At 36.7% G+C, this 24965-nt stretch overlaps 1 protein-coding gene across 5 annotated transcripts in view; it reads left to right on the forward strand.

The window, feature by feature from the left end:
* Positions 1–23: 23 nt before the first annotated feature.
* IL18R1 (interleukin 18 receptor 1) overlaps positions 24–24965 on the forward strand; it is a 43476-nt gene continuing 18534 nt past the window's right edge. For all 5 annotated transcript variants that reach the window (XM_053664678.1, XM_053664679.1, XM_053664677.1 and 2 more), the window contains exons 1-6: positions 24–297; positions 7139–7224; positions 10551–10794; positions 13237–13405; positions 16320–16470; positions 21690–21752. In XM_053664678.1, the coding sequence (XP_053520653.1) occupies positions 170–297; positions 7139–7224; positions 10551–10794; positions 13237–13405; positions 16320–16470; positions 21690–21752 (841 nt within the window). In that variant the 5' untranslated portion in view covers positions 24–169. The remainder of the gene's footprint in view (positions 298–7138; positions 7225–10550; positions 10795–13236; positions 13406–16319; positions 16471–21689; positions 21753–24965) is intronic.

The following is a 24965-nucleotide window of genomic DNA, read 5'->3' on the forward strand; positions in this document are numbered from 1 at the left end:
GCGCCGGCGCCACTACCCAGCCTTCCAGGTCACCAGCCACTACCCACAATCCCAGAGGTCCAGGCACCTGCTGCGCATCCTAGGAACCAGGGTGCAGGGGCGGGATTCTCCAGCTGCACCACGGATCCCGCGGCCCAGTAGCTCCCGGCACTCCAGGCTTGGTACGCAGATGAAAGATACCAGACGCCAACCTGCCACCCCTGGACCCGAGCAGTGCCCCACCGCGCCACAACGCGCCACACCACGCCTCCACCCGCAGCTTCACAGCCAGAGGCTTTTTATTTCTTCTAACTTGCTGTAAGGTTTCTCTGTTCATCATTCTCTAGCTGCTTTATCTGTTCAATCCCACTCCCGGTTCCTTTCTCTCTTGCTTCTTGTTTCACAGTGCTGGGAGGCAGCCCCTTTCTGTTTCCCACCTGCTTTCTGAACTTCCGGTGTTGCCACCAGTGTGAGGGAGGGACAACTGCCAACCCTCAGCCTCTGTGACACCTGTTGGAAGGTAAGGACGAAGCGCCACTGCCATCTGTACCACTCTCTGTCGTCCGCTGGCAGGTATTCTAAAAACAAAATCAGTTTAAGAATGGATCAGGGGAAGAGAGTGAGATGAATACAGTTTGTCGGGTATGGCTGGGATTGCCTAATCATAAAGTTATCCAAGAACTGTGATGGACCTGCTTGGGGGTTCTAGCTCAGGGAGACACCTTAGATTAAAGGCAAAGATTTTGCAATCAGGTTAATTTTAGGTGTGAATCTGAGATGTATGATTTAGGAGCTGCCTGCCTTTGGATAAATCACTGAATTTTTCTGTGCCTTGGGTTTATCTCCTTTTGTTAGGCATAATAAGAGTGCCTACTTAATTTCGTTTGTAAGAAGATTAAGTAAAAATAATGCACCCACATGTTTTTACACAGCATCAGACACAAATTAACTGTTTAATAAAACTCTCTCTTATTTTAGCTGTTCTAACTTTTCCAGAAAAAAGTTGGGAATTTTTTTACCTCTAAAACAGTACTATTATATAATATACATTATAGTATATAGTAATACTTTTACTATAAGTTACATATAATATATTATATAATGTGTGTAAATATTAGTATGTATGTGTATGCACATGCACATTCAGCCCTGGCTGGTGTAGCTCAGTGGATTGCGCACAGGCCTGTGAACAAAACACATGCATATTTTTACACACAGATGAATAACGTGTGATAGCATCATCAATTTTGCCTGATTGTATAGTAATTGGATGGTATGGTAATTGGTATAGCATTATACCAATGCTATACCAATTGGTGCAGTCTTGGACAAAGGTTGTTGGGGCAGTAGCCATTGAAGCACTTCCTTCACAAAACTACCATTGAGCTAAGCTGCAAGGACTGCAAGAACCTGGCAGCTGGGAGAGTGGGCAGGCTGGTACAGGTACCAGGACCAGCACGTACATAGGTGGACATGGGGAAGTATAAGGATAATAATGGGCATTTGTGTGACAAGGACTTTGGGGGGGAATGGTTCTCCTGGATTTACAGATGAGTAACTTAATTCAACATAAATGCTTTTCTCCTTAGTCTGGAAGTGTGCATGCATGTATGTACATGTATGTACATGTGTATGTGTGTCCAAGGTCTTTTTTTCCTGTTTGCATTTGGTTATTTTATCATCTGAAAAGCTAAATAAAACACTTATGCATTGAACACTGTAGAGAAAGAATTATGTTTCAAAAGCACTGGTGTTATGATTTTCATGAAGAAAGTTTATCTTAGAAGATGCTGAATTATGTTTTGCTAATAAGAGTGATTTACATTCTAAGAGTAATCTACATCTATTTATGTGTAAGTCAGTGTAACTCTGTATAATCAGGACTTAATCATTTCACCTAGTCGAGTCTCAGGTTCCTTGCCAGAAAGAACTTTGGCCCTGGTCTCAGTTGGTTGGGTGTTGTCCTGCAAACCAAAAGGACCCAGGTTTGATTACCACTCAAGGCACATGCCTGGGTTGTAGGTTTGCTCCCCAGTCAGTGTGTGCAAGAAGCAACTGATCAATGTTTCTCTCTCACATCAACATTTCTTTCTTTCTTCCTTCCCCTTTCTATAGAATCAAAAAAATTTTTTTTTAACTTTTAAAAGTATATTTTATCGATTACACTATTAAAGTTGTCCCATTTCCACCTCTTTATTCCCCTTTGCCCTGCACACCCCTCCCACCCACATTCCCCACCTTTAATTTATGTCCCTGGGTTGTACATATAATTTCTTTGGCTTCTATATTTCCTATATTATTCTTTCCATCCCCCTGTCTATTTTCTACCTACCATTTATGCTACTTATTCTCTGTACCTTTTTATTCTCTCTCCCACTCCTACTCCCCCACTAATGACCCTCCATGTGATCTCCATTTCTGTGACTCTGTTCCTGTTCTAATTGTTTGCGTAGTTTGTTTTTGTTCTTTTTTAGGTTCAGTTAATAGCTGTGAGTTTCTTGTCATTTTACTGTTCATATTTTTTATCTTCTTTTTCTTAGATAAGTCCCTTTAACATTTCATATAATAAGGGCTTGGTGATGATGAACTCCTTTAACTTGACTTTATCTGGAAATTACTTTATCTGCCCTTCCATTCTAAATGAAAGCTTTGCTGGATAGAGTAATCCTGGATGTAGATGTTTGCCTTTCAAGACTTGGAATACTTCTTGTTAGTCCCTTCTTGCCTGCAAGGTTTCTTTTGAGAAATCAGCTAATAGCCTTATAGGAACTTTTTTGTAGATAACTGTCTCCTTTTCTCTTGCTGCTTTTAAGATTTTCTCTTTGTCTTTAATCTTGGCTTTAATGTAATTATGATGTGCCTTGGTGTGTTCCTCCTTGGGTTCAACTTCTTTGGGACTCTCTGAGCTTCCTGGACTTCCTGGAAGTCTGTTTTTTTTTGCCAGATTGAAGAAATTCTCCTTTATTATTTGTTCAAATAACTTTTCCACTTGTTGCTCTTCCTCTTCTCCTTCTGGCACCCCTATGATTTGGATGTTGGAACATTTAAAGATGTCCTGGAGGTTCCTAAGCCTCTCCTCATTTTTTTTTTTGAATTCTTGTTTCTTCATTCTTTTCTGGTTAGATGTTTCTTTCTTTCTTCTGGTCCACAGCACTGATATGAGTCCCAGTTTCCTTCCCATCACTGTTGGTTCCCTATACATTTTCCTTTATTTCACTTAACATAGCCTTCATTTTTTTCCTCTAATTTGTAACCATATTCCACCAATTCTGTGAGCCTCCTGATTACCAGTGTTCATGTATCTGATAGGTTGGACATCTCTTTGTTGCTTAGTTGTATTTTTTTCTGAAGGTTTGATTTGTTCTTTCATTTGGGTCATTTTTTTTGTCTCAGTGCTCCTGTTATGTAGCAAGGGGCAGAGCCTTAGTTGTTTACTGGGGTGGGGCAATCCAAGTTGTCATGTTGAGATGCTGTAAGTGGTGGAGGAATCTGTGAGGAACAATGCCACTCGCTCTGTTCTCTGCTGGTTTTCAGTCACTTCCCCTGCTATCCACAATCAAATTGGGTCCTTTTGGTGCTGATTCCCTTTTGGGTGGTTTTGTGTATATTCTAGGACCCTGTGGATCTCTCCAATGAACTTTCCTGTGAAGCTGGGAGTTTCTTCAGCTGCTGCCTCAACCCCCACAGGTGTTTTCAGTCTGAGGCTTTGAGGCTTTATTTCCCTATACTGTAACCCTGTGTTGCATGTTCTATCTCACTCCCCAGGTGTTCCTCCCAGTTTCTCTGCATGTGAATGTGAGACCACCCAGTCCTCCAGCCACTGCCTTACTGCGAGTTTTCTCCACCTGGCTGCCCATCTCAGTTGCCTGTCTCTGCCCCTCCTACTGATCTGGATGGATGTTTCTTTTTTAACTCCTTGGTTGTTGGAATTCCATACAGTTCTATTTTCTGGCAGCTCTTGTTGGTTTTTGTTTCTAAATTTGTTATTATCCTTCTTTTGGTTGTGTGAGGAGGCATAGTGTATCCACCTATGCCTCCATCTTGTCTGGAAGTCTCAAAAAAAAAACAAACCCTTTGAAGCAGCTTAGAAACTGTGGGTTTCTGTAAGTTATTCTTCCTTTAGAGAATGGTCATGTTACTCAGGGTGGGGTCCATAAACAAGGAGAGAGGAGCAGAATCAGGGGCTGAGGAGAGATGACTACTTGGACACTGTGGAGGTTGCTTGGACTGTACTACCTTGGGGATCTGAGACAGTGGCCTGCTTGCAGCTGACCCTCACCCAAAGTCACATTTTTGGAAGAGAAAGTTTTTTATTCAGAGAACATTTCATGCCATTTAGTGACTTAGAGGAAGTTTGTGAGTGTACTTTGTGTGTATGTGGGTATGCACGTATATACCTACATGTATATACGTATACATACATAATATATAAGCCTCAGAGTCCATATATCTAAAAATATTATTAAATATATTTAATGTATATTAAATTTATTTTTACATTTACAGAGAAGTGCCCTAGATCAGTGTCTCCCTACCTTGGCTGCATATTAAAACCACCTAGAGGAGTTTTACAAATCAGGATGCCCAGGTTGTACTCTAGATGCCTGGGTTCCACCCAGGCATCATTATTTTTTTTCATGCTCCAAGTGAGAATGTATGCCCTAGATTTCACATTATTTGTTGAAACATACTTTTCAAGGTGTCGTGATTTAAGAAGCATTTCATAGAAGATTATACAGATGTAACAATGGATCAGATGCTCACCTAAGACTTTCAAATGCATATTATTTTTGCCTTCATCAGTTTAATGCCTTCATTAATTCAGTAAATAAATAAGCAATCAGACATAAAATGATAAAATGTCACTTAGCGAATCAGGCTATAAACAGAAAAAAACAACATGGGAAGGAGAGTAGAAAGAGAGAAGTGTGTGTGTACATGCACACATGCTGGTGTGTATTTGCATATGAGCAAATATGTTCTCTGATTTTTAAATAGAGTGCTCAGGGAGGACTACATTATAACAGTAGTATCACCAAACTGTAAAGGGAAAACAGGACTATTTAACTCACTGTAGAGAAGTAATTAGTAGCTATTTGGGAAAAACAAGTGAAGTTGAGCTGATCTACATACCAGACAGGAACATTATATGTTAATGGATAAAAAATGAAATGTAACCCCCCCCAAAAAAAAACAACTAAGCCATAACAATGAAGAAAATACAGATAACTATCTGGCTGACCACTGAGGGGAAAGGAATGTTCTAAATGTTAAAGTAATGGAAAAATTACAAAGCAAAGGAATTGACAAAGCAAGGGTTTGACTGCATAAATATAAAATCTTCCATATGTTAAAAACATCAAAAGATGAATTAAAAGGTAAACCAAACAACAGGTTGTAAAAAATACTAACCATCTAAAATGGAACAAAAGGCATAAAAATAGTTCGTACACATGGAAAGAAAAATAGCTAAAAAACATGACTAATATTTTGCTTTCTTTATACCAATAGAAATGCAGGTTAAAAAAACTATGGTATACATTGTACTAATTTGAATATCTAATGCAATTTAAAGAATGAGAATGCTTAATGCTTCCTTGGTTGTGGTTGGTATATACCATCTTGCACTGTTTAGTAGGTACGAATTATTACAACATTTCTGGAGTGCTATTTGGCAGTATGTATTTATCATGTTTAAAATGTATTCTTTGTATTGTCATGTAGTTGATGTCAAGAAAATAATAAGAAATATAGGTAAGTAATAATAGCTACCCTTAAATTGATATTTATTATTCTCCAGATACTTTGTAGTAATTCATGGAACTGTCTCACCAGCTCTGGATGGTAATATTATTATTCCCTTTCATGGATAAACAAATTAAGGAATAAAGGATAAGTTACTTGCTTAACATTATTCAGCTGCTAAAGAGTTCAATGAGAATTTAAATCTAGCCAGTCTGGCAATAGACACCCCGACTGACTCACATGCGAAGGTGGTTATGGGGGTTATTTATAATAAAATGCATGCTATAAATTATAATTTACCCATGTGAAGGAATATTATATGACACTTAAAATGATGATAACAAAGATTTTTGTAATGAGGAAAAATGAAGTTGGGAATGCAGTATATGAAATTATTTAAGCAGCATCTTCGATATTTGAAAATATATAAAGTTCAAGAAAACATTCTAAAATATTATACATGTTGATATTATTTTCTATCTTCACTTTATATATTTGCTATAATTGGCATATATTACTTTAGATATTAGAAAATTTTTCAAAATAAGGAAAGAAGAAAGAAATTAAAATATTATGTAAAGGGGAAATGTTATCAATATCAAACATAACACTAAAAAATCCTCAGAATTTCTACATGCAAAAAATTTAATATTTTTATTTCTAACATATACTTTATAATTAAGGTATCTTATATTTTTTAAAATAGCTTTTCTTTTAGAAATAAATGTCATAATATCTTAATCTTTTAAATCCACAATAAGTATTTATTGTCTCTCCATTTCCCTAAAATAAACACAAACGGGCATGTGCGGAGTCATGCACACATATCCACACACCTATTTCTCATTAAGAAGTATTGATGAGCATTTACTAAGTGCTAAGCATTGTGCTGAACTTTAGTGATGCAGTTATGCAAAAAGTATACTTAGTTCTTAACTTATGAAACTTACATTCTGAAGCAAGAAGATGGATGAGAAATAATTACTGGATCTCTCTCTCCCTCCATCCCTCCCACAGGAGTCTGTCAAACATATCTCAGTATATTGCAGACTGTTTATTCATAGAATAATGATTTTCTACAAATACTGTTGTCCTCAACTTTGTTCTTGGAGGCAAGATTTAGTAGACAAGGCCTAAAATACACCTGGCTCTCTTGCATTAGAAAACTGCATTACTAGGAATTTCTTCTGGATGCTGAAATTCATTACCTTGAAATTTTACTAATTGTACTTGGCTGAAAGTTTCAAGAAGAACTGGTGACTACATTAAGTGATATGCAAATATCCTGTACTATTTCTGAAAAATATCTTGTACCATTTCTTCTGTGTGCCAGAAGACTTTTAAAACATCTTCGTAAGACAGGTATACTTTTATCTGAAAGTTTTAGCTGAATCTGTCTTGTTCTGTTTTCCAGAAAAGCTTGTAGAAGTAGAATCCTAAATATGCACTGTGGACAAGTACCCCTGACACTTTTGGTACTTATGTTTATGAACACCTCAGGTAAGTAATATTCACAAACATATGCCTTTGGTAGTCTAGAGGGAATATCAAGATTTTTTTAATGTGGAAGTGGCCACTGAAGTTGCTGAATTTATTAAAATTAGTGATTTTAAATTAACTTTAGAAGATTACCATATTTTGGGTGTCTCTGGCATGGAGAATAAAAATTCATAGTGATGAGATCAAATAATGAATCACATGGGCTTACTGAATTGGAAAAGATTTGGCCTTCTGGGTTTATGTAGAGAAAGTAGGGTGTAAAAACTTATATCCTGAAATAAATTACATTTGTCTCAGATGAAAATCTGCTTTATGTTGTTTAAAACCAAATAGGTGACCATTGTCTTTATTATTGATTTTTAGAAAATTTTACACACGTTATTTCCTTCCCAAAATGAAGGCAAAGATCCCTTTTAATTCATGGAATGCAGGGCAGGATGTAAGTGGAAATACCTTGTAGATCTTAAGAAAAAATTTAGAGTTAGAAAAACTACACTTCTTAGGGTAGGGAAGACCAAAAGGTTTTATAGCAGGGTCAAATACCAGTTTTAACTTATTAGCAGTGACTACTTGGTGACTTTTATTGAGAAAAATTTTGAAGCCTCATCAGGATTCTTTTGAGTAGAGTTCTATGATCGATTAGCAAGGTTTTTTATTCTGGCTTTTGAAGAGAAGGTAGGGGAACAAATACTGATTTGCCTGATTTTATTATCTAGGAGAAGGAAACACATATCCTCTACTTCAAGAATGGCTGTTGAGAGGGTGAAGTGAAGCTATTAATATTTTCAAGTACTAATACAGGTTCAATTTGGGGATATATTACTTAAATGGATCTATGTATTGTTGAGATCCACACAATGCAATACTACCCAGCTATTAAAGGAAGGAGGTAGATTTGCTCTTCAGAATGATATGTAATGATCTGTCAGAAACTGTTGAGTGCAAAAGCAAGGTGTAGGACAGTGTGCATCGTGGATCCTCCACTCTGTAGACATACACCAATAACCTTGCTCCTAGGTTATAATAAAAACATGTTTCAGGCTCAGAAATAGCCATACAATCTATTTCATTAGGTTGCTAAGGCCCCAGCTCTCTGTTCTTTAGATGTTTGAAGAGCACCTTCCATGTAGGGCTTACTCTAGGACAGGGGTCCCCAACCTCTGGGCTGTATGCACCTAGTACTGGTTCAGCCCTGTTAGGAGCCAGGCTGCACAGCAGGAGGTGAGCTTGAATGTAATGTGCTTGCATCATTCCAAAACCATCACTCCACCCTGGTTCGTGAAAAAGTTTCTTCCAGAAAACTGGTCCCTGGTGCCAAAACCATTGGGGACTGCTATTCTAGGAAGCCATGACCATATTCTACATGTAGGGTTCATTTAACCCAGTTAAAGCTAGATGACAACATCCCGTTATGTCCAAACTCAAGACAATTTGTGGGAGTGTCTTTTGTATAAATTCCATAGACCTTGAACTCAACTTATTTCTACAATAAAAACCACTTTTTATTGACTTTTAAGTCAACTTATTTCTATAATAAAAACCACTTTTATTGACTTTTTATTGATTTTTTAGTCAAAAAATCTTGTAATGTTAAACATGAGTTGATATCTGCAGCCATTAGCTGCCCGAGGAATGGGAATTTTCAATTGACAATCATCAACCCCTGAAGAGAATGTATTCTAGGTTAAGCTTCTTCAAATGATAATTACCTCTAAAGAGAAATGAGTCATGTATATATCTATCAAAAACATAGGATGCCTATGTTATAGGAGCTTTTTAAAGATTTGCCAAGGCCTGGAAATAACCCAATGTTCAGCATCAATAGAATGGATAAAGAGTCAAATGCCAGGACAATTGATACTAGAATATGTAACTATGAAAAAAAGAACAAATCATTGCTACATATAGCCACATTGATGCCTACATAAACATAATGATACATGAAAGAATCCAGAGCATGTATTCTATGGTGTGCTTACTTTTTTAAATGCATATATGTATCTCTAAAACAGAAAAAATTAAACTGTTAATAGTCTGCCATCTCTTTGGATGTCAAAACTAACACCCACATTTATACAAGTATCACACCTTCTATGTTGAAGTACTGAAATGTAAAATAAAGATTCTATAACAAACACCACACATAAGGTTCACCCCCCTGTGCTTTGAGAATAATAGATTTAAATGTTAACATTCATGTATTGAAAGAAGGCTTCTACCATCTGAACCACTTCCTCTTTACATTGTGGTTAACAACATTGAGATAAAACCTGACTGTTTCTTTCAGAAATAAACCCTAACTATGGAAAAGACAGTTTTTCCATGCCCTCAGGGAAATGCTCTACTCAATTTAAGGATTATCATTCTCAAAATGAGTTTAAAGGGCATCCTGGAGCCACCCAAGGAAAGAATGTAGAAAAGGTCCATTTATTTATGCTGACCTTGAACTATCAGAAATACAAAAGGAGGGAAATGATGACCCTGTGTAACTGAAGAAATCTGATAAATTTTGAAATCCAGAGTTCCTGGGTTAGCTGAGAGACAGAGGTTGGGGTGGGGGAGGGGGAGAGAGAGAGAGAGAGACTGGAGCTCAAAGAGGGGGAGTGACATAACCAAGTTTGGAGTGATATGAATCAATTCTTGATTAGCTACATGGTAGAGAGATAGTAAATTTGCATGCACTCTAAGATACATGGAAACATCTTTAACCACCTCTATACCTACCTGGGGAATAGATGACTGGGTAGACTGTCTGAGTGCAAGATCGGTAAGACTTCTTTTTTTTTCATTATATTTTATTTATTTATCTTTAGAGGTAAAGGGAAGGAGAGAGGGAGAGAAATATCAATGTATGGTTGCCTCTTGTGTGTCCCCTGCTGGGAACTGGCCTGCAACCCAGGCTTGTGCCCTGACTGGGAATTGAACCATGATACTCTGGTTCGCAGGCCTGCGCTCAATCCACTGAGCTACACCAGCCAGGGCAAGATCGGTAAGACTTCTGATAATGCAAATGAAAAGCTTCAAAGTCTCTAGGTTTTTTTATTTCTTTTCTGTGGACACTCCTCTGCTAGGGATGTTTTTGGAAAGGCATATCAACACTGTGACTTTTGAGGCTTCCCTTATAAGGAAGTTGTCATGTGTAACATTTTCTTTTAAAAGATTACACATTTTATCTGTCTTCTAGCTATGGTAGATTGAGTTTAGGAGAAGCTGTTGGAAGCTTTGTCCTCATTCTTCATTTATGTTCAGAAAGTGCTATAGTGTTGGAAAATTGTCTATGTCACTATGTGTTTGATTTTTTTCTTTTATTGTTCTAATCTTTCAAGAAACCTGTACTCTACGTCCTCATATTACTGCTGTTGAAGGGGAACCATTCTATTTGAAATATTGCTTATCTTCATCTGAGCATGAGAATGAGCCAGCCACCATAAAGTGGTACAAAAGCAATGAATCACATGGACTTGTTGAGCTAAGCTCAAGCAGTTCACCCAGAATTACTTTGCATGATTATGTTTTGGAGTTTTGGCCCGTTCAGTTGGATGACAGTGGATCTTACTTTTTTCAAACAGGGTAAGTGAACTTTCTCTTTCTGTTAGAATATTTTAAAGCACTCCACAACATTGTTCAGCAAATCAAGAATACAGTAATCTGGAAGGTAAAATAATCCATAAATTTTTTCTCCCCAACCTGAAATAAATACTTCATTATTGAAAAACTAAATTAAATGTTACCCCTGTGTTTATATTTTTAGTGATTTTAATGAAATGAAAATAATGAAAGAAGGTTACCTTTAAATGATTTTCTTTTAGGAGATTCTTACCAAAGATAAGTGAAGATGAAATGAAATTCATTTTAAAATCCAGCTGTTCCTGTTGTCTAACACTGCTGGTCAAGTGAAACAAATGGCTAGGACTTCATGATGTGAACATGTAGTGAAGGGGGGCATGTCTACTTCCTGGCTGGTGCCCTCAGGCTGGACAGCGGGGTTGGAAGTGGTGTGGATACATCTTAGTCTAGCTTTCAAGAGTTTGTTGAGAGCCAGATGGCAGTACTAGTGAAGGATTTGTATGTGTGGCAGCCTGTATTAAAGCTATAACCAGAGCCAGCGAGAGAGGGAAGCACAAAGTTTATTTGTGCAGTCTTCTCATGACAACCCAAGACTGTCAGTACACCCAGAATCAGAGTCATAGTTCCATGGAATGAGAACTACTAACTAAATGTGTCAGTTATTATTACTGAACTTGTTTTTTTCAAAATTTTAATTGTTGTTCAAGTACAATTTTTTGCCTTTTCTTGGGGTCTTTTTATATTTTCTATGATGAAATGGGGAAAGAGTAACTTGGAGAAGGAATTTTCTATGTGATGGACTGTTAGCAAGAACATAGATGACAGGGCTATCTGGTACTTTTGTGATATTATATATGTACTTATGTATCTGTGCATGTATGTATTTTATAGAGATTTGAAACCAACTTGTAGAAAATAGCTCAGGTTCAAGAGAATGGTTATAATGCCATTTAGTAGGTTTTTTCATGAGCACCTCTGAAGTGAGTTCTGATCATTATCAACAGTACCGTTGAAAGTAAAGTGAGATATCATAGTGAAACCTTAATATCACTCTTATGGTTTTACTGAATGAGGTCACTTTGGTTTGTTTTTATATATAGGAACCCCCAGGTGTCAGAAAGAAAATCAAGAACTCTTTTTTTAATTAATGAATTTTATAATGAATTTTTTAGGAGAGATGATTCCAGAAATGAAGCACAACTGAGTCTTTTTACAGTACGATAGAATGAATATTTGCTTTGGGGTAGAGAGAAAGAACCTCTCCCTAATCTTGATTGAAAAAAGACATGATGTAAGTGAACATAGTATTCTGGACAGGGTAGAGACAGCAAACTGAGGGGAAGAGCCAGGCATCTACTGACGTTGCTTGCAGACAGATAGGGGATCATGTTATAGAAGTAGGTTATCAGAGAGGTGTGCAGGAACAAGGAAGAGGCTGGGAGAGGAGGGGAAAACCAACATGTCTCACAGTGGCTAAGATGATAAACTCTGAAGGGCATTGGGGACTGATGAATAAGATTAGACTAAAGTAATGATGGAAGGAGGATCCTTAACAATGGTTTAAAAAAAAGGCAGCCTGCATGAGAGCAGGTTGTTTTGGACACCTGGGAACCTTGAAGATACAGACTTTTAAAAATATAGTGCAACTGGTGAACAGTGCCCTGTGTTTGTGTGTATGTGTGTACATATGTGTCTGTGTGCACTAATTTAGGTGAGCAAGGCTTTGTAGTTTTGTGTAGGATTCATCAACGACCAGACCCTACTCCTGGAATTGTCTCCTTAGAACCTATTCCCTTAATTTTTCAGGATTTTATTGCAGGGATCAGGTATCTCTGGAGACAAACACACTAATCCTGTAGAGAAAAATCACTTTGTCAGATCAAAGTTTAAGGATGAAATCCACTAAGAAGGTAGTGGATACAGGAGAGTTTTTGATGAAAAGGTAAAGAAATAAAGGTGAGGGGAAAAAAGCACCTGTGAAGCCTTTATCAGGTTCTAGGATGATAAGCACCAACGTTGACTTAGTAAGGGGTCTCAGAAGAGTGGGCTAGAGTTTCTTAAATCCCTTCTATGTGTCATCAGGTGTGGTTCTTGCAACCAGGATGACTGGCCCTGACAGGGATGTGGATGGTCACTGCTTTGGGTCCATTGGCCTTAGCTTCACACCAACCTTTGAGATCCTCCTAGCGCACAGTGTGATGCTTTTTTCAGCATTCTGGGGCAGTGCCTTGGATGTGGAGACATTCTTCCAGTTAGTACTTGTTGAGTGTTAGGAGTCAGGATTGCAGAGGTAGAAAGCAAGAAGGCCCAATAAGTTGGGAATATGCATGCACCTTGTTCCTTGTAAACAAAGAGACTGGAATATATATCTTTTTCCAGTACAGTGAGGCCCACGTCAGAGAAAAGCATTACAGTGTTTAATATCTTTAAACCTTTATTTCATAGAAATGATACCCATGAATGGAGATTAAATGTCATCAGAAGAAGTAAACACAGATGTTTTGCTGAAAAACAAGTAATTAGTATAACTGTGGAAGTTAAACAAGCTTTGCAAATACCCTGCGATGAACATAGTTACTATAAAAAACTAGTCAACAGAACATTGTTATATAAGGTAATGCTTTTAAAATATTATAACTTAAGACTTGGTAGAAAAGATAAAATTTTAGAATGAGGGTCTGGTGGTTATGGAGAATTTTGTTCTTACAACATATAAGTTGTGTGACCTCACACAGCCAGTGGCCCTCTCTGAGGTGGGTTGCTATAAGGAGTTCCTGTACACAAGGTATGGAACACACAATATTAATGTTCCATAAATGATAATGGCTTCCTCTCTTTTGTCCTTCCTTCATTTTTCTTCTTTTTTAATAAATTAATTTTTAAGAATACTAATTTAAAATTTTTCATTTTCTTCTACCACATATATTTAAAATTTTTAATTCTATTATATGTATTTATTATTATACTACTTCATTTTATAAAATTGGAAGATAGAAAAGTGAATAATGAAGATGGAAATCATAATCTCACCAGCCAGATACTGTTCTTTTTTTTCTACATAAACATCTACTTTTAAAAAGTGGTATTATTTATATACTCTGGTTTCTCTTCAGATTGTATAAATCTTTTGCGTTTTACTAAAAAGTGGTATTATTTAATGGCTTATATTTTTTCTTTATTCACTAAAAATTTTATTTTGATCATTCCTCAACATCTTTAAACATTCATTCAACTGTGGGATTCCATTGTGTATATACTTGTATCTGACTAATCCCCTGTCATTGAACATTTGTTAGTTTCTGCTTTTGACTATTATTTATAAGGCTAAAATTCTTAGCATATACATATATGATTTTATCCTCTAACCACATCCCTAAAAGTAGAATTATTGGATTGAAGACTATGAGCAAGTTTATGGCTTTTGCTACACATCGAACTCCTTTCTAGAAGTTGACCAGTTTAAAGCCCTCTTTCCCTATGGAGCCACAACACTGGAAGGAATACTGTAGAACATGCAAAACTTCTGTAACCCTTAGTATGTTTCCCCATATTTCTTTTCTTAATAATAAATTAAACATTTTTATATATTTGTTGCCTCTTGATATTACTTTTTTGTGGATTGTGTACTTTGTCTATTTTCTTCTGTTGATGTACCTTTTATTTGTTTTGTAAGAGCTCTATTAGACAATACTATAAAGATTGTACATACATATTTATAATATATACACACTCTATATAATATGTAATACAATACATAATAATATGTAACATATTATTATAATATACACATATGCATACATATAGTCATGTGTATATTATACATGTGCACATATATACTCATGTATAATATATGCACATGCATTTATACAATCGCATGTATGTCACATATAAACATGCATTTATATAGATATGCACATACATTTATACACACATGTATATTACATATACACATGCATATATACTCACATGTATATTATATATGCAAGCATTTATACACTCAATGTATACAAATATAATATATAAAATATATAACTAATATGCATGTACTCACACAACACAATTTATATTCTTCCCTTAGAAGAACAAACCTGAAAAACATGACTTAGTTGTAGAAACTTTGAAGAGCTATGAAAGAGGGTGGTCTGAACAGAACACCTTGGAAAAGTTGAAACTCTGTTCCTTTTGCTTGAATACTGTTTACTTGTGATTTTTCAAGGACCACTGTTATACAAAATTTTCTAAATGTCTGAGTCTGTCCCCAGTTGACTTGACTCAATTTCCTGTCAAAGCTGTAAATGTTTGACAGTATATATAAATTTGAGGTCATTGTACCGGGTTTTAAGAAATCCCAACATGCAGGTAGTTTAATTTACAGAATGAATGCATAGAGGATATTTTTAGCTAGAGAATTGACCTCAGGATTAAGTATTTATAGCCTGTTTACAGATCATGATCTACCTGAGAAGAAGGGAGCAAGAAAACTAAATCAGTAAACAATTGATTGGAAAAATGGAGTCTTTGATATTTTAATGGCTTGGAAAAATTAGTTTGAGTTTATAGAAATTTGGGGTATACAGAAACAATTTACTGATATGAGGTACACATGTGGAAGCTTCACAAGCCCATTCTAAACAACCTCAAGGCCTGGCTCCTGTTGCTACCAGCTATGGCAGATTTAAGAGGGAATTCTGTGGGCAATAGTTTCTCCTCATTTGGTGGTTGCAGGAATAATGGCATCTCATTAGGATTAGCAGTTCATTTCCCATTTTCCCCATCTGGTTCTTAGATTGCTTCATAACTCTGTGGGTGACTGATGGCTGGATTGAAGAAAGTGCCTTTTTTGTTTTTATCAATTCCTGTGACTTAGGTGAAAATTTGTGAGAGAGATGTTTATGCATCTATATATTTGAGTATTCTTGATGCATTTCTAGTCAATCCACTGTCTTCTGGTAGAATACATCATGTGAGTGAGTAGCCTGCTAAGTACACAGTTCTGGGATTAACTCTGGTCTCATAGTCACCACCCACCTCCAGGATAGCATTAGATTGAAAGTGTTATGAAATGGAATTGTGTAGAAAGTTTTGACCCAAGCAGGGATTTTTTTTTGTAGTATGTTGTTTTCTTTCTTCCTCTCCCTCTGTCCTTTTTTATTTCACTTTCTCCCTTCATCTCTCTCTTCTTGTCCCTGACTCCCTTTTTTCACTCTTCCTTCTCTCTCTCCCTTTCCCCCTCCCTTTCTCTCTGTAAAAAAGAGTTTAAAATAAAATAATGAAAGCAGCAATAGTGTCCCCAACATTCCACTTCCCATCATGTAATATTAACAATGATAGTGATCATAACAGTAATGGGACTCTATTTTGTTTTTCTAGTAAAGGCAGTGCCAAATCACTGGGACATTTACTCAGAAATTGCTGGTTTTTTAGTTTCCCTTTTTTCTCTGAAGATCTTTAACTATAAAATTTAGATTATTGTAAATCTAAATACTTCTTTTACTTAAAATATTTTAACTTTTTTTTAAATAAAACAGAACTGTGAAAAGATAGAGAAGAATATAAACTCATCCTTTCGGAAGAATGCAGAGCTCAATGATCAGGGATATTACACCTGCATGTTTTTCCTTTATCATAATGGAAAATTATTTAATGTCACCAACACCTTCAATATAACAATAGTTGGAGGTAAGAGAAATTTTAGAATTTGGGTGAAACAAATGTATCTTAGTAAAACAGAATATTTTCTTATAAAGTAGTACAGGAAGCCAGAGGCAACTTAGTTGGAGTTGGGACCACATTATTAGTTCAAATATAAGGGTCAAAACCATTTTGGCATTATTAACTATGCTTAAAGATTTTTTGGGGGGTGGGCAGTAATTAAAAGTCCATAAAGATGAACCTCCCATGAATCAGCTATCTTATTTGGTATTTGAGTATATTGTGGGGGCATTTGCTATTAAGCATATGCTTTCACTCAATAAATATTTATGGAAAATGTCTGTATATAATAAACTACTGAACACTGGAAGGGAAAGGAAGCAGGGAAATATGAAATAAAGTAAGTAATACACTCTCCTCAAAGAATTTGATTATAGTCAGAAGAGGTGATAAGCCACATAGAGGTACCATAGTACAGTTGACCCTTGAACCACACAGGGGTTAAGGATGCTGGTTGCTTTACCTCGCCACTCCCTAACACACTGTCAAAAATCTGGGTATAGTTTTTGGTTTTCCCCAAACTTGACTATTAATAGTTAGCTCTTGATAAGAAGCCTTACTGATAACATTTATTTTTGTAAGTTATATGCATTTTCTCTATTCTTATAATGAAGTAAGGTACAGAAAAATGTTATTAAGAAAATTATAAAGAAGAGGAAATACATTTATAGCAGTTATTGAAAAAAGTCTGCATATAAGTGGTCCTGTGCAGTTCAAATCTGTGTTTATGAACCTGGAGTCATCTGTGAGGGAGTCCAGTATGAGAACAGGTGCAGGAGGCTCTGTCCAACCTGGGTCTTAGAGACTGACCATGGTGGATGGCAGGAAGACATGCTTGGGACAGAGGGCTCTGAAAAGAGAATGTTATTGGCATGAGTGTGGTGGTGAAAAGGGACTGTATATTTTGGGTGGACAGCTATTAATCTGGTTTGTCATGAGCCCAGACTATATGTAATGGAAAAACTGAAGCCGGGTTTCAGAGTGATGGAGACCCTAGAGGTAATTTAATTAAACTTCACTCAGTGAAGATTTCCTTCATATGGCATCACTGGATCATGCAATCACTTTTTGGGAACTACCATAGAAGTCACCAAATGACACATGTCCAGATTTTAACATTTGATCATTAAGAGTCATTTTCCCCATTGAGTCCAGTATGCCTTCATGAAGTTTCTTTTTGGTTACTGTATAGATTAAGCCTGGTCTGCTCTTAAAATGACAACTCCTTCAAGTATTTGAAGATAGCTTATTTATCCTCAACTTTCTTTTCCACAATCTAGTAAAACTCTTGTGAAGACTCATTCAAAAAAATAGTGCGCTCACAGTTACTAGAGCTACTTTGCTTTGGCATTATTTTTCCTGTTCATTTTATCCATCCACATACATAGCTAGTCCATATATTTCTAATGGATAAATTACAAAAAACAGTGTCTTCAAAAACACAAATTTATTATTTAATGGTTCTGAGGGTTGGAAGTCTGATAATATGTTCTCTGGGTTAAAATTGAGGTTTCAGCAGGATTGCATTTCTTCTGGAGATTTTAGAAGAAAATAGGTTTCCTTGTCTTTTCCAGCTTCTAGGGGCCACCTGCATTCAGTTGCTTCTGCCACTTTGAAGATGGCTTTTCCATTTTCAAAGCCAAGAGTGTAACATCTTCAGATTTCTCTCTTACCTTTGCTTCCAGCGATTACATTTCCTTTTCTTACTGTGATTCATCTTCTTCCCTCTTATGAAGACTGGAATAATCACATGGGTGTTGGGAACTTCCCTGCCTGGTTTCAGAAGCTGTAACCCTCCATTGCTAAGGTGGAGTAAAAAGGCTTTGGGGACATCAGCCACTAAGGAGACAAAAACTTATTCTTTCTCTCATATCCAGCCCCGTGCAAGAACAGGAGGTTCCCTGGGGTGATCAGACCTAAGAAAGAATGCATAAAATTCTATGAAACCTGCTTTGCTAAGAATATCCTCAATTTAAGTGTTAAGGATCCAAGAATAAAATGAGTTTGTTTCAATAGGTTTTATGGCCCTTTATCGACACTCTATCTATCTGACCCTGACCCTGACTCAGAATAAGCCCTTAAAGTTCTTTGAATGTTATCTATTCCTTGATCTTTACTGTCTGACAATGATTGATGAGCAATTATGAACTTTATATGTACTCCCTGTATTTCTATGCAAACTAAACCCAATAAAAGCCCATTGAGAGGCTCCAGGCCTTTCTCCTCTGAGAGACTTGTCAGCTTTTACTCCCCAAGCAAATCATGTCTTGGTAGACTTATTTTCATCTGCAACAGCTGGGGGTGCTCTGCGGGATGGATCTCCCCACATATTGGGCCCACCTAGATAATCCTTGATACTTTCCTAATTCAAAAATCTTTAATTTGGTCATATTGCAAGGTCACTTTTGCCATGTGAAGTATAACATTCACAAGATCTGGGGATTAGAATATGAATGACTTTTTCTGGGGGAGGTGTGCATTTTTCTGCCTACTATAACCCATAATCTAGGAATCCCATAGCTAAATTCTGAAACTCAAATATCTTATGTGTTGTGATATGTACACATGCACACATCTCACATCTCCTGAATTCTTCCATTTTACATTCATATATATGAAAAATATATTTATATAAACACATAAATATGAAACTATATTTTCATATATCTTTTTCATATGTTCATATGTGCATATGAATATATATTCTTTAATCTCATGTAAATCTCTGGTTTCCTGACACTTCTACTGCCAACACTCTTACCCCATCTGTCTTTTCTTTTTGCCCATCAGCTTCTCTCTTGTTTCTCCCTGGAAGGAATAAGAACATTCATTATCAAAAGAACACTTGCTATAGGCCAAAAACTGTACCAAATACTTCAATTGAATCGTTTCATACAATCTTCACTACAGCCCTGTGAGCTTGTGAGTTTGGGTGAATTAAATGTTTATCTCTGTCTCAGATACCTCAAGTAAAATAGAAAAGTACAGGTCCCACCTTCTTTGGGCTGCTTGCACACTGAGTGAGTAAATGTGTATATAGCATTGAGAACAGTGCCAGGGACAGGGCAAGCTTGACTGTTATCATGGTCTCCTATTGCCTCAAGTTCCCACCCCCTGTTATATGTGCTATTTTTCTGCCTTAATTACCCATATTATTTATTTTGTCTTCTTGGAGGATGCCAACTGTGTCTTTCAGGACTCAGCTCAAATGTCTCTCCTCCTCTGTGTTCCCATGGCTTTTGTTCATATTTCTGATTGCTGTCAGAATTTGGGTCATGTGTCTATCTCTGACAGTAGATTTCAAAGCTCTTGGAAAGAAGGGATTGAACTGAATTCTCTTCCTCATTTTGCAACTCCCATAGTTGTGCCTGGCACTTGGTACATGGTAAGTGCTCATTACATGTCTGTTGAGTGAATTACTGGGCCAGCAATTCTTTCTTCCATTGTGCCTCATTTGACAGGAACTCTAGACTTTTAACAACCCTGTCCATTTCCCTTTGGATTTAGTGAAGTTTCCATCATTCTTTTAAACTGTAGAGTTTAGAGTCGAAGTCAATAATTAAGAGGTATCATGGCCTATGCTGAGGACAATGGGACTCTGAGCTTGCACAACATACTCTATGTTGTGTCTTTATTATAGTTCATCTATGGCTATGGATGTGGATCTCTCAGCTACCATGTGGTAAACACAATTGCCTCATATCACAGTTCTCTTGACTCTCTCCTGGCATCTTCATTTCTTAATCTCCTCTGGTCTATCTGGTGATGTCTCCTTCTACTGCTGACAAATTGTGTGCTTTAACTTAGAAGTATACACTGAGGTTATTTTCCTCCTTCTCTTACCTTGAATAGGATTGTAGCCTTCAATTTACACCAACCTTACAAATGTGGTGCTGCTCTGGGTTCTCAATGATACATTTCAAGTTTTAGAGATGGATCCGTAGGAAGATAATCAGTAGCAATTTTCCTTATTACACAAAACTATTTTTTCTTTTCCTATTCCTCAATAGTCTCAGACCTGAGCCAGTTGTTTGAATCCATTTCACTTCTTCCTGCCTGCCTACCTGAGTTTCAGACTTGCCCAGTGAGTCTGGATCTGAAAGGAACTGGGACATGATGAGGTTTCACTGCCCTAGTTTCATTCTCCAGTTCTTACCCACACAGTGCTCCACTCCCTTTTCCACTCTCTACTTAGTAGCCCTGCACTTTCTGAGGGAGTTAGGTGTGGGTGCCATAGGAGAGCTCCTGAGCCATGTTTTATTCCTCACAATCAGGCATATTCTCCTTGTTCAGCACCTGCAAGCCCCATGAAGACTGCTCTGGACATTAGTTATAAATGTCCCCCCAAAACCAGTTGTACTAGCAGGGAGAGTCCAGGTCATGGAAAAAGTTGCCAGTGATGATAATAGGAGCAACACAAACTTGAATATGTATCAGTGTTAATGTATGACCACACTGGCTTTCAGTGCTGTGGAATTACTCGCCACCTTTGTACAGTTTGTATTATAGCACTCAGTGATGGGCTGTTGGGAGATTATTTACCTGCTAAGCATTATGAGATGGGGGCAAAGGTGCAAAATATTTATGAACGTCAAGTTGGGGGTCAAAAGTCACTGAGGAAGAAAAATAGAGCTGAGCCTGAAGTTGTGGGCCCTACCCTAACAGGGCTAGGACTAAGGTGAGGCATCCAGAGCACACAATCGAAGGGCCCTCCTCTCAGTGTTCTGCGATGGGAGGGTTGTCATCTGAGAATGAGTCCTTTGGCTACCCCATATGAGTTTTATTCTTGCACCCAAGAGTTGAGGCAGGCATATGGGAGGAATAAGGCAGAATAGAAAGGCACTTCCCAGTGACTTCGCATCTTCTAAGTCCTGCAAGTTTGGTCATCTCCCTGGATGAATGTCTTCCTCTCTCTTTTAGCTGTGGTGAGCAGAAGCCGCAGATTGGAAATGAGGGAAAACTAAATTCAATGTGCTTTTTTTAGCAGTATAAACTTGGAAGTTGATGGAAAGTGAAACAACAAACAATATTCACTGCAACCATTATGTAAGGCAAATATGACTGAAATGGATATAAAGTGATGACTGTTAGAATCTTCATTACATGGAATAAGCATATTATAACAAGTGCATGTCTTAGAGAAGCTCAGTGTAATACTAATGCAATTTTCTTTTTTTCACTTTTAGATCATAGTAATATAATTCCAGTTCTTTTTGGACCAAAGCTGAAACACATTGGAGTGGAATTAGGTATATTGAGACATACATATTTTCTGCATTTATGAATGGGGGAAAATGGAGCCTGCTAAGGCTAAATTGGATTCATTATTAAGCAATGTTGTGTGCATAACACCTTCCATATTTAGTGAAGAGCATTACAAAGCCAGAAAAGCCTGCCATTGTTTGAATGTTGCCATTTTTATACTGATTAGAATGAACAGTCTAGAAGTGCCTGTGGTTTATAGCTTAGGGTTTTAGTTACGTTGTTTGTGGTTTTTCTCTAATAGTCTCCATGGTCATTTTTGAAAATGAAAACCCAGTAAGAATACTTTGGAGAAGTTATTCAGATTTCTAAGGGTTGAATATTTGATTAATGTATTTACTTTGAATCAATGGACTGAATTAGCTATACAGTCAGTAATTGCCTAGAGAGGTCCTGATGAATCAACATGTTCTTTCAAAAAGAAAAGGAAGGAAGAAAGGAAGAGAAGAAATTTGCTAGAGATTAGGAGGGAGGGGGTAATGGGAAAAAGAAGTGGAACATGTAAGAAGGGCCCATGGACAGGGACAATGTGTGGGAATTGTCAATTAAAAAATTCACATATGTCAAACAAAGTTTTGTGTCAAGTGATTGAAATAATGTTATTGAATTAAATCATCCAGCAACTCTGAGAGTTATTATCTCCACTTTATTATTTAAGTGACTAAAACTCAAAAAGGTTAAGTAATTTTCTAAGATTAAAGCACTGAACAGTGGCAGAAGTGGGATTCAGGTGTCTGTTGATTTTTCCAAAGCCCACACCTTTTGACTGCGGCTGGTCCTAGTTGTTTATGACAGATACACTCAGTGTAGCTTGAATACTTCACCATTTATATTTGTGGTTTTCCTCCTTTCTATTTTTTACTGACTTCTGAACCTATCTATTATTTGTCTCATTTTGGATTTAATTTGCATTTCATTTTTCACTTGTTAACATGGAGAGTTAGGAATAAGATAAAGTTATCTTTTCCTGCAGTATGCGCATTTTAAGTTCCAAATTTTCTTATCACTCCTGTAGCTGTTTGTTTCCCATAAGTGTTGGCACAACATATTTTCACTCCTATTTATTCAAATCATTTTAAAAACTTTCTCTTATGATTTCCTCTTTCATCTACAGATTATTTGTATTTCTTACTGTCCAAATAGTTGGAAGGTTTTTGTAGCTTTTTTTCTGTAATTGATGTCCAGTTTAGTTCTATTATGGTCCAAGATTGTATACTGTATCATTTCAATCTGTTGAAATTTGTAGTAATGTGCTTCAGGATCAGAATATGGTGTATTTGATGAATGTTCCAAGTACATTAGAAAGAAATGTGTATTCTGCAAACTTTGGTTATATTATTCTATAAATGTCAATTAGGTGAAGTACATAAAAGATATTGGTTAAATCATCTATATCCTTACAATCTTTGTTTGCTTTATCTTTTTTAAAAGATAAAACTTTTAAAAGTTTTATTTATTTATAGACAAAGGTGAAAGGAGGGGAAAGAGAGGGAGAGAAACAACATCATATGGGTGCCTCTGGTGTGACTCCTACTGGGGATCTGGCATGCAACCCAGGCATATGTCCTGACTGGGAATTGAACCGGTGACCTTTTGGTTCACAGGCCAGTCCTCAATCCACTGAGCCACACCAGCCAGGGCAGCTTTCTGTATCCATTGTTGAGAGAGATGTTAATATCTAAAACTATGATGGTCAATTTATCTGTATTTCTGTCAAATATTTCTTTATACATGTTTAGGTTATCTTTTTTTTTTTTTTTTAGAATCAACTTTTTTTTTGAGACTCTGGTTTTATTTATTTATTTATTTTTCCACATTTTAAAAAATTTTATTTAGTTATTTTTCAAGTACAGTTTTTGTCTATTTCTCCCATCCCAGCCCCCCAGCCCCGTGCTCCCCACCTCCCTCCCATTTCCACCCCCCTTTAATTTAAGGGGGAAAAAGGGGAGGGATTTGGAGGAACAAATGTTTAGGTTATTTTATGGGCGCACATGAATTGATGCCTGTTGAACTGAGACTTTATCATTATAAAATTCCTGTCTTTATCTATCATTAGACTTCTTCCCTGCCTATTCTGTCGATACTAGATAGACCCACCAGTTTTCTTTTGTTTAGGATTGATTGACATGTTTTATTTTTTATATCCTTTTACTTTTAACATTTATTTACCTTTATATAAAATTCACCTGACATAAACTGCACCTATTTAGATCTATTTATTTATTTCTTTCTAAATTTTTTAATGTTTTAAAAATTATATTTAATTAATTATGTTATTACACTTGTCCCAATTTATCCTCCTTTGCCCCCCTCTACCAAACACCCACCACTCCCTCATGCAATCCTCCCACCATTGTTCATATCCATGGGTCATGTGCATAAGTTCTTCTTTGGCTACTCCATTTCCTATACCATAATTTACATTCCCATGGCTATTCTGTGATTACCTATTTGTACTTCTTAATCCCCTCACCTCGTCACTCCCCCCTCCCATGTGGCAACCATCAAAGCACTCTTTGTATCTATAATTCTGTCTCTGTTCTTCTTGTTTGCTTAGTTTATTTTATATATTCACTTGTTGATAGATATGTATTTATTACCATTTTATTGTTCATTGTTTTGATCTTCTTTTTCTTAAATAAGTCCCTTTAACATTTCCTATAATAATAGTTTGGTGATGATGAAATCCTTTTGTTTTTTCTTGTCTAGGAAGCTCTTTATCTGCCTTTTGATTCTAAATGATAGCTTTGCTAAATAGAGAAATCTTGGCTGTAGGTCCCTGCTTTTCATGACTTTGAATATTTCTTGCCAATCCCTTCTAGCCTACAAAGTTCCTCTTGAGAAATCAGCTGAAAGTATTATGGAAATTCCCCTGTAAGTAGCTAACTTCTTTTCTCTTGCTGCTTTTAAGATTCTTTTTATCTTTAATCTTGGCATTTTAATTATGATGTGTCTTGGAGTAGGCCTCTTTGCATCTTGTTTGGGACTCTCTGTGCTTCCTGGACTTGCATGTATATTTCCTTCACGAAATTGAGGAAATTTTCTTTCACTGTTTTTTCACATAGATTTCCAATTTCTTGCTCCTTCTCTTCTACTGGAACCCCTATGATGCAAATGTTGGTTTGCCTGAAGTTGCCCCAGAGGCTGGTTACATTATCCTTTCTTTTGAGGATCTTTTTTTTTTTCTTGTTCTGATTGAT

This window comes from Artibeus jamaicensis, unplaced genomic scaffold, assembly GCF_021234435.1.
Source record: "Artibeus jamaicensis isolate MK-2021 breed Jamaican fruit bat unplaced genomic scaffold, CSHL_Jam_final contig_384, whole genome shotgun sequence".
Lineage (NCBI taxonomy): Eukaryota > Metazoa > Chordata > Mammalia > Chiroptera > Phyllostomidae > Artibeus > Artibeus jamaicensis.